Source organism: Myotis lucifugus, unplaced genomic scaffold, assembly GCF_000147115.1.
Source record: "Myotis lucifugus unplaced genomic scaffold, Myoluc2.0 scaffold_336, whole genome shotgun sequence".
Classification (NCBI taxonomy): domain Eukaryota; kingdom Metazoa; phylum Chordata; class Mammalia; order Chiroptera; family Vespertilionidae; genus Myotis; species Myotis lucifugus.
In genome coordinates, this window is record NW_005871384.1 from 494,376 (window position 1) to 513,520 (window position 19,145).

Sequence of the window (19,145 nt, forward strand, 5' to 3'; positions counted from 1 at the left end):
GGTCACAGGGCACTGCAGTTGCCTGTCTGATGGGCAGGGGCTGTCAACCCCATCATGGGCACGAGAGGTGCTCAATGAACACATTTTGGACAGAAGAAGTGGGTAATACGGTTTATTGCCCAGATCTGACCACCTTCGGAGGCTGCAGCATTGTGAGTTTTAAGTACTTTACCATTGAAACTCTTAAAACAAACTGTCAAAATTAAGCACCGCCAGGCTCAGGATCCATGTTGAATAGCCAAAGGAGCAAAGGTCCAGGTTCAGGCTACACGGCGCCAACCTCATGGCCTTCCAGCTGAAGGCACACGTGGACCTCACTACTTTCCTAGCTGAGCGGGGCGTGGGAGCAGGATTTGGAGAGGCCACCGTGAAGGGCTAAGGAGACCCAGAATCTGGTGTCAGAGGACCGAGGCCAGGGCTGGAGTAGCAGGAACTGGCCCAGCTGGCTCTCCTGAGGGAGGGGCCAGTGTGGACTGGGGGGAGGGGGCTTAAGGCCTGCTCTTGGCAGCACTAGGTGCTTTGTTGGCAAAGCAACCAGAAGTCAGCCCTGGGCTCTGCTTCCTGGGCGGGGGTGCTCTGGGATGCGATTTCTCCATCAGTCAGGGAGTGGGGCAGCAAAGCAGGGCGGCTGTGGCCGTGGTATTTTGGGTGGTTTCTGGTCCTAACCCACACAGAAGAGGCTATGGAGTTCCTCACCCAGCTCCTGCGCTCACACCTGAGCTCTGCTTCTGCAATTGCTGCTGCCCCCCAACCATGCCTCACCCTCTGTGCCACAGGAGAAACCTAACATGTTTGGTCAGCCTCGGAGGTCTGGCACAGGCAATCCCTCTCCCCGACCTAGGGAGCAGGGCTCAGTGGGTACCTCAGCCGACGTGGCTGTGAAAGGGGAAGGTTGCCCGCTGACAGGTGACGTGGGCAGAACCAAGGCAGGAGGGGAGTCCCTGAGGGCTGGTGGGAAACCGAGGCTACTCCCAGGTCCTCATTCAAGCTTTGGGGCTGCCGGCTTCCCCTGGCCTGACCTCTAACTGGTTTTGTATTTTGTCTGCCCAAGGGGCTTAGCATTAACCCCTCCCTTGTGGTTTGGGGACTGTTGGTACTATGTGCTCCTGTGGCTGTGGCTGTAATTTGGGGTGTATTGGCTCCTGCTCTGTCCCCTTCAGGCTGGTGTCCTCATGTAGAGGGGGGCTGTCTACAATCTCACCTTGTTACAGACTCGGGGTGGGGGGGCAGTGGTGAGACAGCCAGGCTGGACCACAGTGCCCACCCCTCCTCTCCCTCCCCGAGGGCCTATCAGGCATCCGTCCTGTTTGGACAAGGGAGGGTGAAATCTAGAAACAAGGACTGTGTGAAGAAGAGAAATTGTTCTGAGGATGGGGATTGTGGGTTTGAGGGGTTGACCCAAGGTGGGGGTTCCTTCTTTCAGGGCCCAGAGAGGCAGTGGGGACGAAGGGGTGTTGGGATCAGCCTAGGAAACTGAGGTCTGGCATGGGTGTGGGGGAGAACCCCAGGTGAATTCTCTACCCACCCCAACCCTGAATGTAGTCTCCTTAGAGCTGGGGTCTGGACAAATTTAGGCTGTCGGGTAGGAGGGAGGCTGGCAGAGCTCCTGGGAGGAGGGTCTGGGGGGAGGTAGAGAGCAGACCATGGGCCCAGGACTCTGCCTCCTTCCCTGTGCAGCCCAATGACTCGGTGGCTCTGGCAGGAGGAAGGCAGCCAGGAGGTAGGTGGGGGAGGCGATGGGAGCAGTTCCAACTTCCTTCCAGCCCAGGGCTTGTCCTGGGTTTATTGTGGGCAGGGGGGCAGCCCACAGCTCAGCCCGGCCCTCTGGGGAGCTCAGTCCTCAGCCCTGGGCACTAATGCTTGGCGGTGACCAGACTGCAGAGGGCTGCTCTCAGGACTTTGGGTGGTGGTTCCTGGGGCCTCTGGGTGCCTCAGGGGACGGGGCACCCAGGGCCTGTCTCCTGATGAGCTCGGCATAGAGGCCACCTTTCTTCAGGAGCTCCTCATGGGTCCCCTCCTGGAGAGGAAGGAGGGGCAGATGGGCACCCAACACAGAGTTCAGGGCCCTACAAAGCTGGCTTCATATTGGCCATCGGGCTCACTGTCACCTAAGCCAGCGTCCCTTCTGGGGACACTATGAAACCAAAGCACAAGTGGTTACAGATGCCACTGGCACATCTGTATTTGTAAGCAGCACTCCCTGCTGTCCTCCAGGCCCCCTCACAGCCCAAAGACCCCCAGCTCAGGGCCTGCATCCCTGCAAACCCTTCAGCTTTGGCTTGAACAGGCCCACGCAGCCTCCAAGCCTTGCTGCGGACCCTGCCTCTGGGTGCAGCTCCTGGCTGGTCCCTGGGGCTGCCTCTTCTGCACCTCAGCCCCAGGCACACTACACTTCCCTGTGACCTGGGAGCTCTCCCGCCCCCAGGGGACAGAGGAAGACTCTGGGGACCTGAGAGGCCAGCGCTTACCAAAGGGCAGAAATTTCTGAATCCACATGGGGTGCTGCTTGTAGAAGATAGCCCCAAGCCCCCAGGACCCGGCCATACCCTCACACAGCTCGGCTGAGCCACTGCTCCAGTGTGTCTATGGCTCAAGCTTCCCAACAACCCCCCGCCCCGCCCCGCCCCGCGGGCACCCGCTAACCTCACAGACACAGCCCTGGGCCATGACGACGATGTGGTGGGCCCCTCGTACGGTGCTCAGCCGGTGGGCGATGACCAGCACAGTGCGGCCAGTGCTGGCTCGGTCCAGGGCCTCCTGCACTACCCGCTCGGACTCTGCATCCAGAGCGCTAGTTGCCTCGTCCAGGATCAGCACTGCTGGCTGCTTGATGAGGGCGCGGGCGATGGCCAGGCGCTGCTTCTGGCCACCAGACAGGGTTGTGCCCCGTTCACCTGGGGAGGAAGGGGACAGGGCAGGGGCCTGAAGTAGTCAGCTCTGCACCTGGGGGAGGTCCTGCAAAGGGACACTGGGTCTGTTGGGAACTTCCCATCTGGCCCCTTGGGGTCCCCCCTTGGCCTGTGCGTGTTCGCCCTGCCTCTGCATCGGCTCCCACATCCCTGTGCAAATGCACGCACACTCGTTCAAGGTGAGTTGTGCACACGGTAGGGCTCCGGGTGTCAGCGCCAGGATGGGATCTGAGGTTCTAGCCGCCTTCCCTGGCCTCATGGGTCTCTGCTGCTGTGGGGACATCCAAGACCTGATATAGGCTCCTGGGGGTGTGACAGCACAGTGGGATTCGAAGCCCGCCACCCAGGCATTCTGGGGAGGCCACATTTGGGGAGAACTGCAGGGGTGGCAGCCTTGGAGCCAAAGAGCCTCCGGGTGACGGCAGTCACAGCAGTGAGGGGCAGGCTGAAGCCTCAGAGAAGCCTGGAGCGTGCTGGGTGCGAGGTACGACAGGGCCACCCAAGAGGCTGTGGAATCTGAGCAGTGAGTAACCCAGCTGGTCAGTAACACGGGACATGAAGATGGCTACAGACAGGGACACCCCTCGGGAGGTGGAAGTTCAGCTAGACTGAGGCCAAAGTTCAAGAAGAGAGCGCAGAACCTGGTGTGCCTGTGCCCAGAGACATGCGGGGACATTAGCCAAGAGCCCAGAGACTGGACGATAGATAACATGCCCCAGAGGCTGGAGAGAAGACCTCCAAGATGAGCGACGCTGCAAGCTGCCACTCGGACGCCCTACAGGGCCAGTCCTCTCCTGGGTAAGTCAGAAAGGACACTCCATTAAGTCAGAGAGCAGGACAGGGACGGCACAGGAGCCAGAGGATGAACGACTATGAGATCACACCCACTTCCGGGTCTCAGAACGCAGAGGCCCTAACACCCAATCGCTGTGTCCCTGGCGGGTCCTGTACAGTTACACATCACTCAACGATTAAATACATTCTGAGAGCCCCAGCCGGTTTAGCTCAGTGGATAGGGTGTTGACCTGCAGACTGAATGGTCCCGGGTTCAATTCTGGCCGAGGGCACATACCTTGGTTGCAGGGTCCTCCCCGGCCCGGGCTCTGGTCTGGGCTCATGCAGGAGGCAACCAATTGATGTGTTTCTCACATCGATGTTTCTCTCTGTCTTTCCCTCTCTCTTCCACTCTCCCTAAAAATCAATGGAAAAAATCTTCAAATGAGAATTAAAAAAAAAAACATTCTGAGAAATGCGTCATTGGTGATTTTGTTGTGCAGCCCACAACACGCCAGGCTGTGCGGGCACCACGGTCCTGTGCGTGGTCCGTTGTTGACCAGGACATCGTTACGCGGCCCGGACGGTGACTGCACTCCCTGTCTGTCTGTCTGTGCAGCCTGCTTGTGCCTGGACTCCTGGCCCCACAGGCCGCAGTTCTGGCCTATCTTCCCCGATGCACTGCCTATTCCTGTCCCCTCGGCCCCAGCCTCACACCATGGGCCCTGCAGACCCAGCAGGCACTTGGCACTCACCGACGACGGTGTTGTAGCCGTCGGGGAAGCTGGTGATGAACTCGTGTGCGTTGGCTTCCCGGGCAGCTGCGTAGACCTCTTCATCAGAGGCACCCAGCTTCCCAAAGCGGATGTTCTCCATGATGGTTGTTCCGAACAGGACTGGCTCCTGGGGTGGGATGGGGGAGTCCACAGGAAACCCTCTGACTTTGCCCCAACCCCGAGGGGGATGTCAGGAGAGGCTACTTTGGACAAACCAGGCCCCCTTGGAGGGCAGGCAGGGCCAGTTCAGTTACAGTTCAAGTGAGAACAGAGAGCCCCTCCCCTCTGCAGGGATGGGCACAGAGGGGTGTGCACTGCGGCTTTCTTCTGCCGTGGAGGCAGCCTCGGGGGTTAGTAGGTGCCCACTTAATCCATGCCCAGCGGGAAAGTGGACCCTCTCTGGGCGGCACCGCCTCAAGCAGAGGCAGTGTCAGACCTTGCTTAGTGAGTGAGTGGCCGCCAGCAGTACCAGCAACATCGCATGGGCGTTTCTAGGTCTCTGGACACCGTGGGCTTGTCATAACCCAGGGATCCTGAAACAGCCATCCCAGCCCCTTTCCTGGCTTTGATTGAGGAGCAGCCCTTAGAGACCAGGGCAGAGGGGTGGTGGTCCAGGACGTGGAAGCCTCAGACCCCAAGGAATGCCGGGGAACAAGCGAAGATGGCGAGAGCCTTCCCCCCACCCCCAGCACAGGGACAAGGGCCTGGGAAGGAGAAAAGGCCCAGGTGCCACAGAACTGAGAGAGGCAGGGCCCGGAGGAGGAGGGAGACGTCTGAGTGCCTGGGCAGTGAGGAAAGCCTCTTCTCTCCACACCTGGCTGATGAAGCCGATGACCTGGCCCCGGAGCCAAGAGGGGTCGAGGGTCCGCAGGTCCTGCCCGTCTAGGGTGACCCTGCCTGCCGTAGGGTCGTAGAAGCGCTCAAGCAGGGAAGCCACGGTGGTCTTTCCTGAGGAATGGGGGTTAGGGAGACAGGGCAGTCAGGGAGGGGCATGGGTTTCAGGGGTGGCGGTGGAGGGGTTCTGCTCTGAGTGGCCACCACAGGAGGGAAGTCACAGGGTGAGCGGCTGTGGGTTCCTCTTACCTCCGCCGGACTGGCCCACAAGGGCTACGATCCTGCCAGGGGGCAGCGTGAGGGTGAAGTCTTTGAGGACCGGGAAGCCGGGGCGGCAGGGGTAGCTGGGAGGAGCCAAGACACCCTCAGTCAGATCAGGTTCCCGGTCCCTGGTTGCCCCAGTCCCTCCTGAAGTCTCCTTGTACCGAGGGGGCTGATTTAGCGCGACAGTGGCCTGCAGGTCCCCAGCCTGGAGGGAATGACCCTGCCCCCACCCACCGACACTTACCTGAAGCTGACGTTGTGAAAGGTGATGGACCCACGCAGCTGCTCTCTGGGGACACAGTTGCCTCCGGACAGCGGGATGCACGGGCTCAAAGTCATGTACTCAAACACCCGGGCGCCCGCGCTGAGCCCCCGCACCACCTGGGAGGGGATTTATGTGCAGTGAGGGCTCCCACGCAGGCAGGTGCGGCATCCCCATGGCCAGACACCCAGTTCCTGCAGCGCATGGGTGACATTGGTGGCCACCGGACCCACCCCCGACTCTGCCACTCACCTGACCAAACAGGACAGAGAGGTTGGCCATGGACCTGTGAGGAGCAGAGAAGGGCTGAGAGAAGGCTGGCACCAGAGGGAGGCCTGGGTCTCAGCTGGGGACGTGTGGGCTGAGGCAAGGAAACGTGGACTGGAGCCAAACGCAGAGGATGGTCCTGCAATCGGCGACCCTAGGAGCCCTGGGCCCAGGCAGGTCACAGGGCGTCGCTTCTCCCTTTGGAGCCACATCCTTCCCTTAGGAGCGTCACTACCTTAGGACCAGGACCCGACACGGCCTGCAGCCACCAGCAGCAGTCAGGGCTGTGAGGCCCACAGGGGCAGGTCAGAGCTAGATACTGAGCCACGGGGGAAGCAAAGGCTAATTAAGGGGGGAATGGATGTTAGTCCTTTTAGAAAGAAAACAGAAGCCCTGGCCAGGGTGGCTCAGTGGTAGAGCGTTGGCCTGTGCACCTAAGGGTCGAGGGTTCAATTCCTAGTCAAGGGCACGAACCTGGGTTGCAGATTGGATTCCCAGCCCAGGTCGGGCATGTGCAGGAGGCAACCAATTGATGTGTCTCTCTCACTTTGATGTGTCTCTCTCCCCCTCCCTCCCTTCCTCTGTCTTTAAATAAATGAAAAAAATATCCTCGGGTGAGGATGAACAAACGAACAAACAAACAAACAAAGAGAAGAGAGCACAGCACAAGGCAAACTCCGGGGACACCCCTGGAGCACTGTATCGTGGCTCTGACAGCAGGGATGGGCGAGTGTGTCTCTGTCTAGACAGGAGGCCACCTCCTCCATCATGCAGGGCCGCGGGCTGCTGGGAGGGCGGTGAGTCACTGTTCTTAGTCACCAGGCCTGCCCTGGCCTGGGCGGCCCATGACAGTGTGTGGCTGTGTGTGCAGGGCCTTCCTGAAAGGAAAGGCTGACTCCTCGGCAATCTCACTTCTTCCAGCCCCGGGTGGGGGAGGGGGAAAGCCTGCGGGGAAGTGGCTCTGGCGGCTCAGAGCATCAGCACCTGCCAAAGGGAGCAGGACGCACTGAACAAGGAAGAGCCAGGACAGCGCTATCTGTGGGTGAGAAGGGAGAGATCTGGAAGCCATTAGTGCCTGGCAGAGGTGCCAGCAGCAACCGAAAACCAGATGCACATGACTCGCTGGTGAGCATGACCTTGCTCTCAGAAGCCAGGCCTCGGTTCTCCCTAGAGACCTGGCTGGCGGGGCGGGGGCGGGGGGGGAGGGGGGAGGAGGCCCAGGTGAGCCCAGACCCGGATGTGGACCAGTTGGAGTGGCTCTGACTGTAGTCTAGGTGCCTCCCCATTGCCACCAAAAAGACTAACTGGATGGGGTCCAAAGGTTGGGGCAGCTTGAAGGCAGGGCAGCACTGCCTTCCTCCCCTCCCCACCCCTCCCCACCCCTCCCCACCCCTCCCCTCCCTCCTGCTGGACCCAGGAGGGAACACACCAGCTTCTTTAATAAAATGAAACCCAATTCCTCCAAGATGGGTGGTGAAAATTCCCATGAGGTGAGGGGCCCCTAAAAGGACAGGCCAAAGGCCCGTGGCTATGGGAGCGGCCCACCTAGAAGCCTGCGAGACGCAGTGTAAACGCTCCCAGGAGGCGCTCCCAAGGCCCCTTGCGTCTGTCTGAACTCTGTTGACTGGCTAGCAGAGCAGGGGGAGGAAGGAGAGGGTCTGTACACAGGCCAGAAGCAGGGTGGGTGGGGCCAAGGGATGGCGAGTCTGAAGGAGGAGGCCAGGCCTGGAGGGTGCAGCTTCCCTCCTTACAAGACTTTCCTGCCACTGCTCCATGGAAGGCCGTCTGGTGAAGGCATGAAGGGGGCCGGTGGGTTCATAAGGGTCCTCAGGACTAAAATGAGAGGCCAAAGGTGGGCCTGGGGGAGGGCCAGCAGGGAGAGGCCCCAAGTGCCTGCACTATGACAGTTAGAGCCTCTGAGTCCCACGGCCACCAGGGAACAGTTCCCAGGCTGGAGGAAGGAGGGGGCCACCCAGGACCAGAGGGGCTAAGCAGGCCTAGATCAGAAAGCACCGGGCAGAAATGGGGCCGAGGACGCGAGTCCTTTCCACCTGCCTGTCCGGGGTTAGCTCCATTCTGCCCGGGACAATAAGGCCGACGGTGAGGGATTCTGTGAGGAACAGGTGGGAGACATGGAGTGGAGCCAGGTGCCAATTGCCATCAGAATGGGGAGCAGCAGGTAAAGGGCACAGGGGGCGGGGGGGAGGCACCTCGGGTGAGGCTCTATTTCCTTGACGTGGTTGGTGGTAACACAGGTCTTGGCTCTTCATGACTTACTATGTAATATTCAATCTTCAACTACTTGTTGGAACATATAAGTTTCATATATTTTTGTGCACATGGGAAGTGTGTGGAGAAGTGGCAGAAGGCACTGCTACTGTTTACTGGGAAGGAAGATACAGGGAAGGGGGCCTGAGGCCATCTTGTGGCAAAGTCAGCCTAGCTCTGGGCTGCCCATGGGCAGACGGGGCCCAGAGGAGCAGGTAGACTTCAGAGCAACCAGCACAAGGAGCCACCAGGGTGCAGGGCTGGGGAGCAAGTCAGGCAGAGGGGGGCAGGCCAGCTCTTACGAAAAGTGGTCTATCCAGAATCTTATTCTGCCCTCAAAAGAAAGAAATTCTGACACAGGCTACATCGTGGATGAACCTGAGTGAAATAAGCCAATCACAAAGGACAAATCCTGTGTGATCCCACTTACAGGAGGCACCCAGAGTAGTCAGATTCAGAGACAGAGAGTAGAGGGGTGGGTGCCAGGGGCTGGGGGAGGGGAGCATGGGGGTTAGTGTTTAATGGAGACAGCGTTTCAGTTTTGCAAGATGAAAAGTTCTGAAGACGATGGTGGTGATGGTTACACAACAGTGTGAGTATATATAACACTACTAAGCTATAACTTAAAAATGGTTAAAATGGTAGCCCGGCCAGTGTGGCTCAGTGGTTGAGCATCAAACCTATGAACCAGGGGGTCATGATTCACTTCCCAGTCAGGGCATTAATGCCCAGGTTGTGGGCTGGATCCTCAGTGGGGGGCATGCAGGAGGCAGCCGATCAATGATTCTTTCTCATCATTGATGTTTCTAGCTCTCCCTTCCCCTTTCTCTCTGAAATCAATAAAAATATATATTTTTTAAAAAGGTTAAGATGGTAAATTTCATGTCATGTGTATTTTACTATAATTTTAAAAATGTGCCCTTGCCAACTTGGTTCAGTGGTTAGAGCATTGGCCTGAGGACTGAAGGTCAAGGGTTTGATTCTGGTCAAGGGCATGTACCTGGGTTACAGGCTCAATTGCCAGCCGCGTTGGTGTGTGTGAGAGGCAACCAATCGATATGTCTCTCTCACATTGAGGTTTCTCTCCACCCCACCCCCATCTTTTCCTTCCACTCTCTCTAAAAATCAGTTGAAAACATATTCTTGGGTCAGGATTAACCAAAAAATGTCTTAAAGCCCCTGAGTGGTTTGGAAGGCTGACCTGACAGCTGCATCTCTGAGTGGAGTCAGTGAAGCAGGCTGGAGGGCGCTGGGGGAGGAGGGCCTGTGCTTCAGGGGAGCAGCAGGGGGCACGCGCCCTTCAGCCCACAGCGCTGCTGAGGAAGGGGGCCGCCCACACTCACCTCTGCACCGTCTGGGAGGCCACCAGGAAGGACATGAGGTCTCCCCCGGTCAGCTGCTGTCCAGCCACGAGGGAACCCCCAATAAAGAGGGTGCCCAAGACCATGCCTGCATGGGGAACGGACAGGTGGTTAGGAAGGAAGCAGCTGGAAGCACAGGGCAGAGCCTGACCCAGGTGGTAGTCCCCAGTTCCAGTCCCTGCTGTGCCTCCACTGGCTGAATTCTGGTGAGTCACCTGAATGGTCTCCGTCTTTGGAAACAAGTGGTGGGAGGAGGGGCCACGTCCTTGCTTCCTCCTGGCCATGCTACACATAGCTCGGCTGTGACATCAGCCCACCTGCCCACTGCCTGCCTGTGTTACTAGCTTGGGCTCCTGGCACTGAAGGACATCAAGCAGGTGAGGGCTGCCCTGCGGGGACCTGTCCTTTGCTCCTCCCAGCCCTGCCCCCCAGGCGAGGCCTCTGCTCACTCACAGTTGAAGGCGATGTTGGAGAGCCCCTGGAACAGGGCGATGCCTCTGCCCAGTGCCTCTGCCTTACAGCGGGACCCTTCCAGCTCTGCTCCGTAGCGTCTGGGGACAGAGGCCGAGCCCAGCCCTCAGGAAGCAGCCAGCCCGGGCGCAGGGTATGGGAGTGCATATGGGGAGCCCCCCTGCTTTGGGCTCCACCCCTGCCCGGGACTCACTCCTCTTCCCGCTGCTCCATGGCGAAGGCTCTCACAGTCCGAACGTTACCCAGGGCCTCATCCGCTACACCTGTTGCCCTGGCTATCTGCAAAGATTCCAGGAGATAGGAAGTCAGGTGGGTGATGAGGAGGAGTGACAGAGCAGAGAGAAAGGGTAGGCTAAGGAGGATGGGTGGGAATTCTGGTACCTGCTCCTGACACTGGCGAGACAATTTTCGGAGAGCTGAGCCCATCAAGGTGCCAACTCCCATCAGGGAGGGCATGGCCACCAACATCAGCAGCGTGAGGCGTGTGGACAGCATGGACAGGGACACCAGGCAGCCAACCACCTGGGTGCAGCTTCGAAGCCCCTGAGTAGAGGGAAGGAGGCAGGAAGGCAGTTTTGGCACCAGCACCACAACATGGGGGATGTTATGAAGGGTCAGCTGGCTACAGCTCTACATCCACAAGGCCAAGGCTACAGGTCTCACTCCTGGGAGGCCAACTGGTGGCCTACTGGTCACAGAACATAACCCTTTCTTTTCTTTTTTTTTTTTTCAGTAAATGGTTTTAGACATTTTATTACTAGAGGCCCAGTGCACAAAATTCGTGTACTCTGGGGTCCCTCAGCCTGGCCTGCGCCCTCTTGCAGTCCAGGAGCCCTGGGGGAATGTCCGACTGACAGCTTAGGCCCGCCCCCCCACGGCAGTCGGACATCCTTAGTGCTGCCGTGCTACATCCTTAGCGCTGCCCGGAGCCCTGGCTGCGTTCCCCAGCTGTGGGCCCGGCTCAGGGCTCTGGCTGAGCTGCGCTCCCCCTGTGGGAGCGCACCGACCACCAGGGCGGCAGCTCCTGCGTTGAGTCCCTGTCCATGCTGACCATGTCATAGTGACTGCCATTTGGTCAATTTGCATACTACCCTTTTATTACATAGGATTATTATTAAAATATATTTTTATTGATTTCAGAGAGGAAGGGATAGAGAGATAGAAACAATAATGAGAATCATTGATCTGCTGCCTCCTGCAAGCCCCACACTGGGGATCGAGCCCACAACCTGGGCATGTGCCCTTGACCAGAAGTGAACTCTGGACCCTTCAGTCCGCATGCTGACGCTCTATCCACTGAGCCAAACTGGCTAGAGCCATAACCCTTACTTGACAAGCAGGCATAAGAGGCTGGATGAGAGTGTCTGTGGAGATGGCTTCCGTCCCCTGACAGATCCCAGTGTGCCTCTCTTTCTGCTCTAGAAACTGATGCTGTGGGCTGGTGTCTGCCGTGATCCAGCAGCCACAGTGCCAACACGGTGGACGAGGAGAGGACATCAGTAATATAGTAAAAGCCATCGCTCATTCTCCTCAACGCTGCCTACGTGCCAGGCCTCCTGCGGACCAGGTGATTCTGCTGTTGGCAAGCTGGGCCAGGAAAGGCTCTTGTCTGAGTCCTTGGGAAGGTTTCCGGGGGAGGTAGGATTTCAGAACAGGAGAGAAACAGCTTATCCTGACCTTGGACACTGCCCTGGCACTCTTCCCTGAACTTCCCCAGTCCTTCACCCACACCCTCACCAGGCGCGGGGCCCAAAGGACGGGGGGGGGGGGGGGCTGGCCAAGTGTGTCTGAATGGGGGGGGGGGTGTGGGTAGGGAACATGGGGCACTGACCTGGGAGATGACAAGTTTGAAGGACGATTTAAACTCCTGCACGTCAGTTGTCAATCGGCTCACCAGCTGCCCTGTCTTTTTAGCATCAAAGAAAGCAATGTCTTGTCTGGCAGTGGGACCCGGGGCAACAGTGGGGGAAAAAGAGAGACGTTACTTCAGGATAAGGCCCCACCTCCAGACATTCACTGGGACCCCCGGGGGGCCCATCGGTCACTCCTACCCGCAGTCACACCCTGCAGCTGGCCGTACCGGAGCAGGTTGCTGAAGAGGGCCCTCCGCATGTCCAAAGCCATGCGCTCACCGATGCGGGACAGGAGCACCAGGTACCCAAAGGTCAGCAATCCCTGGGAGAGAAGCAGGGGCATTCAGGGGCGCCCAGGTGGCTTTTCTGTCTGCCCGGGCCCCCTCTCCTGCCATACCTGGAGGCCGTAGAGGAGGAGCAGGTGGGTGCTGAGACTCCGGGACTCTTTCAGGAAGTTGCCCATGTGGTCCCTCGTGTACTTGGCCACAATCTCCACCAGCTGGCCCAGGAGTAGCGGGATCTGCACATTCACCAGTGCCGCACCCAGTGCCAGCTGGGGGAGCAGAGACATTGAGAGGGGGCCAGACTCTTCACCCCCAGCTCTGACCTTAGCCCTTCCTCTCCTGCTGCTGTCTATGCTTTGGCTGCTCTTGTGCCTCTTTGAGAGCCTAAGCTCAGGCTGCCAGGCCCTGGGGACCCCTGTACCCTGTACACCCAGGTTCTCCTGTATCCCTGGCCTCCCTCCTCAAGCCAGCCCAGGCTGCTTCCCAAGGTCTCCTAAGACTCCACGAGGCAGGCAAGCTGTCCCCACGCAGCTCTGGCTGGGGCTTCTGCAAACCCTTGACTGAGTTGCTCCCTATCCCTGGTTTTAGGGATGCGGGGGAATATCTCACCACGATGGCTGCCCCCAGGATCAGCAGGTGGGGGCGCAGAAACTGCCAGAAGAGCTTCCAGTTAAAGCGGGTCTCCACGTCATAGGGTTTGGAGGCAGGAGGGGCCTCTTCTGCCTCACACAGCGCCACAAGGCAGAGGCGGGGGCACTTACTCAGCACCACGGGGCCCAGGAGGGCTCCCCCAACCCAGCACCAGGAAGAGGGGCTTCGACCTGGACCCGGTGGCACTTGAGGGAGGCGAGCCCGGAGCTGGGACCGCAGCTGGGCCACAGCCCTGAGGAGACAGGAGCTGTGGCGGCCATCAGAGTGCCTGTGGGGAGAGAACTGCATTGATGGCTCGAGGCCCCGCTGATCATGAACCAGCCGAGCCCTGGGGTGAGCCCTCTGGAGGGCAGCACTTCCCTTCTGCCAGGCCCTGCACTGCATTTCTCAGGCTGCTCTGAAGCAACTGTTTCTGAGACAAACATACACATGCAAAGTAGCTGAGGAATGAGACAGGGGCATGTGCACTCACTCAGACAGCCAGGCCCTCTCAGCCTCCAGAGGCACCTCTGGACCAGTGACTGGCTGCAACCCACATGCTGTCAGACCCCAGGACCCAGGATGGCAGAGCTGGAGGACACCCTGCCTGGCAGCTAGTTCATGGCACTGCCTCCCGGTGGAGGACACGGAAGTCGTGAGTGCACACGGCTCAGAGAAGAGGGGGAGAGCACCCAGCCAGGGCCCTGCCTCCAAGTGTTCATGGTCTACGTTTCATCTTGAATCCCTGGGAGTGAGATGCCATTATTCTCACTTGGTAGATGGCAAAATCATGTGGGGCTGACAGAACTAATAAACTGTCCCCAAGCAGCAGAACTGGGACTAGAGGGGAACCCGGACACGGGATTCCAGGATCTAGGCTTATTCTACTCTGCCCTCTGGGACGTGCCCAAGGCCATGTGTGGCAGGGCCAGGACCCAAGTCTTCTGACTACTGGTCAATGCTTTTTGCATCCCATCACCTGGCTCCTCCCAGGCCTTCAGTGCTCATGTGACAGTGTACGGAGGGAAAGTGTGACACGCTCCCACTCTGCCAGCTGAAGGAAGAAAGATTAAAAATGCAAATAACATATCTTGTCATCTCGGATAGGCCAGGATCACCTCCTTTTTCCTGCAGTTTCTGCATCTATAAATAGCCATGTAGAGTTGTGTGCCTACTGTGCCCAGTGCTCTGCTGTGAGGCAGGGAGAGCAGGAGCTGAACAGGAGACCAAGTAAACACCTCCTGGCAGTCACACTTGCAGAGTGTGGGGTAGGGGAACCGAGGGGCACGGCACTCCTCATGCAGAGCAGGGACTGCCCTCCTGTCTGAGGGAGCAGTCATTACAGTCCTTGTCACAGCTGGACTTTGGAGGGCAGTGAGGACCACTTCCAGTTTTTAGGTTGGGGTGGGTGTGACATAATCAGATTTGCATTTTAAAGATCATAGCAGAGGGATGTGGCTGGGAGAGGACAAGACTGGCCACAGAGGCCTGTTAGGAGTAGAAGTTATAACCAAGAGTATATAGTGGGATGCTCAAAAACCCAAATGAGATTATCGATGGGGAAAGGCAGTGAGTGAGTTTTGCCTTTACGGTGATAGTGCTTTATATTCCCAGGCCCTCCTAACTGCAGACTTCACCTCAACCTTCCCTTCTTGCAGGAGGCCCATGCTCCTTGCCACCTCTACCTTATGCCTCCACTCACCCCTTTCCACCTTCCCGGTTTTCAGGTCTTGTTTTCACTGTGTAATTTATGTCTGTCCTCAGGTGTTTTTTTTTTTGGTTAATATCCTGAGGATATTTTTTCCATTGATTTTTAGAGAGCAGGAGTGGAGAGAGAAAAATCCTACATTGATTGGTTGCCTCCCACACTCGCCCCAACCAGGGACTGGGGCCCAGGGATCAAACCTGCAACCCAGGTACATGCCCTTGACCAGGAATTGAACCCTCCACCCTTTGGTGCTCAGGCCGATGACCTAACCACTGAGCACACCAGCCAGGGCTATCCTAAGTGTAAATAGAGAAGCTCACTCTCCTTCTGCCCTGTGTAACTGTCCAACTTCCCCATTAGACTATCCTAGGAAACTCGTATTATTCCCCATCGCATCCTCACCACTTAGCAGTGCTCAGGAACATAATGGATGTTTAAAAAATGTTTGTTGAGTGAATGCCCTCATTAGAAATGCAGAACAACCGGACCTAACACACAACTTCGGGGTTTGCAAAGTTTCAGATTTACTGAGGCCAACAGTAAAAAATTCATTTTACAAAGTAACCCAGTACGGAACATAAATATGTCACACAAAGTTGAAATGCTTCACAAAATGATACTTTCTCTATTTTTAAATATGTATTCTATTTTCTATTATATTCACTTTTAAATGGTTCCAACTCATTAAGTTCATTTTATGATCTACTGTGTTATAACTTGAACATTTGGAAAACACTGCACAAAAGCACGAACAAATACTTGAATATTATTGGTTCTCTTTCCTTGGGTTTCTCTTTGGCTTAAATTATACTAATAGCCTTATTCTTTTCCTACTGATTGTTCAAACCTTTTAATAATTTACCATGGACACTTTCCAGCTTTTCTTTAATATGTTGATTTTTTAAAATTGATTTCAGAGAGAGGAAAGGAGGGGGAGATAGAAATATTAAGGATGAGAGAGAATCATTGATCGGCTGCCTCCTGCACGCCCCCTACTGAGGATTCAATCCACAGGCCAGGCATGTGCCCTGGCCAGAATCCAATCCTGACCTCCTGGTTCGGTTCATAGGTCGACACTCAACCCCTGAGCCACACCCGCTGGGCTCCAGCTTTTCTTATCTTCTCCAAACTAAGGCTCTAAGCAGGGCTTGGTCACTGCCCAGAACTCGCAGGCTACTTCCCAGCACCGGTACTTCTGGCTCCAGCTCCACCCGGCCCCTGCCCTGTATCAATCGGATGGATTTACCAAAGCACAAGTCCACATCCACCCACCCTGGCAATCTGCTGCTGCTCGACCCTCAGATCATTCACTCCAGGGTCACAAGGAACCAGTGCCTTCTCATAAAGCATTCACACTGGAGTCTCCGTTCGGGGTCCTCTTCGTTTCCCACCCCTCTCTTTCTCTCTCTTTGGACCCATGTGTGCACAGTGAACATACAAGAACACACATGGACAACTTACTATTCTGCCTGTCTTTGCTGAAAGTACCCGCATCTAGGAACCATTTTTGTTCAGCTCACTTTGAATCTTGGGAGCACCACTAAAGTGTCTCTGGACACGACTCATTTTTCCCCCACAAGGAAATATGATTTAATTCTACACATTTACAAGCCAAGATAAAATAGAAAACAAAATAAAACAACCGTGGAAAACCAAACAAGACCAGCAGTCCAAGACTCGAGGTCACTATTTACTGCAGCCCAGGCTGCGGCAGCTGCGTCGCTGAGGCAGGACCTGGGTCTGACCCAGACGCTGCCTACAGAAGGGTTGTTCTGGGGTCCATTCTGAACTTCAGAACTTGAGGCTGAAGCCAGGGCCTGCAGCCGAATAAATTTTATCCAAATTGCCAGACCAATTAATTACAAGAGGACAGGGCCGGAACAGCACCGAAGGGCCAACACCTGTGCAGCTCCGCGCCCCCTGGTGGGGAGGGAGAGCGGGTCGGGCGTGGTCGCGGACCCAGAGCGTTCCCTCAGTCGGCCCCCACGCGGACACAGATGCGCGGAGCCTCCTGCAGGCACCAGGCTCATCGTTATGAATAATTGAGGCCAGTTCTCCGGGGAGTGACATTCCACCCTTGGCCCGGTCGGACTACAACTCCCAGCAGGCCTCGGGCGAGCCCGGGACTCCAACTCCCGGCGGCTCCGTCGCCCTGCCAGCCGGTCAATGGCCCCGCGCTCTCAGTAGGTCTTTTCTTTACCTGACGGTCGAGAATGTCTGGAAACGGAGGGGGAGTAGCGGCCTGCCTAGGACAGTACCTCCCCGAATCCCGACCCGAAATAAGTGCACCAACATGATGGGGGGAAGAACAGGAGCAGCCAGCAACAGCAGTTTCACCCTTATCCTACTAAGGACTCCATGTTGGCTCCGGCCACCATCCCGACAACCCCCTCGCGACTCGGTGCTGATTGGAGGAAAGAGGCATCAATGTCGTTGCAGGCTATGATTGGGGAGAACGTTGTCAGTTCTCCCTCCGGAACTGTGATTGGAGAGAGCCACCTGCCCCGCCCAGGCTGTGGGCGGGGCAGAGCAGGTTGGGGCAGTGCCGTGGCCAGAGGCCTGACGGGACTCTGGGTGGAAGTTTTGAGTGTGCTCAGTGCGTCCCCTGCCCCGGGGTATCCATAGTAACGCGTCAGCCGCAGCCCTCCCTGCTGTTCTATCCGCGCTCCCAGAGGACTCTAGAGCTCCCCGGGTCTCCTGGGAGTGTAGAGCGCTGGCGCTGGGAAAAGAAGGGACAAAAGTCCGCTGCGGAGTTCTTTTTCAAAACAAGTGCACGTGCCTTGCCACCCACCCCGCTCTCCTAGCCAGTGGTTGGCAAACTCATTAGTCAACAGAGCTAAATATCAACACTACAACGATTGAAATTTCTTTTGAGAGCCAAATTTTTTAAACTTAAACTATATAGGTAGGTACATTGTTATTAACTTAATTAGGGTACTCCTAAGGCTTAGGAAGAGCCACACTCAAGGGGCCAAAGAGCCGCATATGGCTCGAGAGCCGCAGTTTGCCGACCACGGTCCTGGGCTGGTCAGAGCTCCGGAACGGAGCCATGTATAATTGAGAAAAAACTCCCCGAGTGGTTTTGATACGCTCCCTCTACTCCATGATTGAGAGCCACTGATATCGAGGTCTGGTGGCTTATCAAGGCATGACGTCAGACGCATCTCCCCACAGATGTCTTCCTCCCCGCAGGTCAGGCTGACTAAGGCTCTCACCTTAGCACAGCTCTTGAACCTGTTTAGCGCTTACTTCTTCCGTGTCATTTTTTGTTTGCGTAGCTGCTTCCCCCACTGGCTGCGACTTCTTTTTCAGTAGTGGCTCTGTCTCATTCATCCGTGCCCCCATCCCCTTCAAATGCCTGTCAGGGAAAAGTGCCCTTTATATTGACTTGAACTGGGGGTGGTGGTAGGGAGACTGTAAATGGATGAATGTGGGGTGGCACTCGGTAAGAAAAGGTTTAGTCTGAGGTTGGGCTGGGCATACGGAGAGGGTGGGTGGGAGGGGTCCTATAGTGAATGTAGCAAAATATTGAGGTTGAGGGGAGAACAGATGAAACCCCACAGGATCCATCTGGACAGATGTCTCTGAGAGTTCATGGGGAATTCCTATCCCCTCTACAATGTGGGATTCCATTTGGGGCACTAGTATGACATCTCTAGAAAGGACAAGTCTTGTTTCCATAGCTCTGCCTCCTGATCAGGGATAAAACTATGCAAGTCCTGGGCTAGGATGACAGTTGTCCCCGGAAGGAGGCACAGAAGGAGAAACGGGCATATCTGGACTCAAAAGTTGTGGGCAATTCTGTGATAGCCTCCATATTCTTCCAGTGAACAATCTGTTCCACTCTCCATTTCATGGACACTGGCCCCTACGTCAGCCCTTACCCTAAGCCCAGGAGGCCTGACACCTGGTGGCTGAGTCAGCAACTCAGGCATGGGCTTCAGGAGGAAACCTGGTGATTCAGGACCTCAAGAATGGCGTTGGACAAGCCACCAGGCCAGCTGCCTCCTCCTCCTCACTGACGTGGCAACAAAGAACACAACTCAGTCAATTCATTCCTTGTTATCCAAATTATTGTTCCAAATCCTTGGCCCCTAGCTTCCCTCTGTTGGTTCAGTCCTGATGCTTCTCAGGGCCTAAAAAACTGGATCAGGGCTTGGGGGAGAGGGTATCATTGTTCAAGAGGATAAAGAAGTAAGCATAATGGAACTCCCAAGGAACCCCGCTTTTCTACTGTAAGCTCACATACAAAATAGCTGCCTCTCCTTTCTTCCCTTCCTTCCTTTCAGTGTCCCCTAACCTGGATGCGAAGTCGGGCAGTCTCCCCTCTTCCCTTCCTGAGTACTATCAGACAAAATAGGCAGCCTTTCCTTTCCTTCCTTCCTGTTTTTGGTCTTAAAGCATTTCTCTGTTGATCACTTTGTGTGTGTGTGTGTGTGTGTGTGTGTGTGTGTGTAGGGAGAGAAGACATGATTTTAAGAAAT

At 56.4% G+C, this 19,145-nt stretch overlaps 1 protein-coding gene across 1 annotated transcript; it reads right to left on the reverse strand.

The window, feature by feature from the left end:
• Positions 1 to 99: 99 nt before the first annotated feature.
• ABCB8 (ATP binding cassette subfamily B member 8) lies at positions 100 to 17,043 on the reverse strand. The gene is made up of 16 exons (XM_006101020.3): positions 16,862 to 17,043; positions 12,933 to 13,242; positions 12,437 to 12,592; positions 12,267 to 12,361; positions 12,018 to 12,123; positions 10,568 to 10,729; positions 10,380 to 10,465; positions 10,169 to 10,266; positions 9,698 to 9,803; positions 6,072 to 6,105; positions 5,802 to 5,938; positions 5,543 to 5,637; positions 5,274 to 5,407; positions 4,439 to 4,586; positions 2,644 to 2,894; positions 100 to 2,017 (listed from the first exon to the last, which is right to left on the reverse strand). Exons 1-16 carry the CDS (start codon positions 16,954 to 16,956, stop codon positions 1,892 to 1,894), a joined length of 2,139 nt encoding a protein of 712 aa, XP_006101082.1. The 5' UTR covers positions 16,957 to 17,043; the 3' UTR covers positions 100 to 1,891.
• Between the last annotated feature and the right edge of the window lie 2,102 nt (positions 17,044 to 19,145).

Bases quoted from the DNA above. Each gene is read 5' to 3' on its own strand.
- ABCB8 (XM_006101020.3), bottom strand. From the start codon at position 16,956: ATGTTGGTGCACTTATTTCGGGTCGGGATTCGGGGAGGTACTGTCCTA. The intron at 5,939-6,071 runs GTGAGTGGCAGA...ATCCCCTCCCAG, and splicing joins TCTCTGTCCTGTTTGGTCAG to GTGGTGCGGGGGCTCAGCGC. The intron at 2,895-4,438 runs GTGAGTGCCAAG...CTTCCTCCCCAG, and splicing joins CGGCTACAACACCGTCGTCG to GTGAACGGGGCACAACCCTG.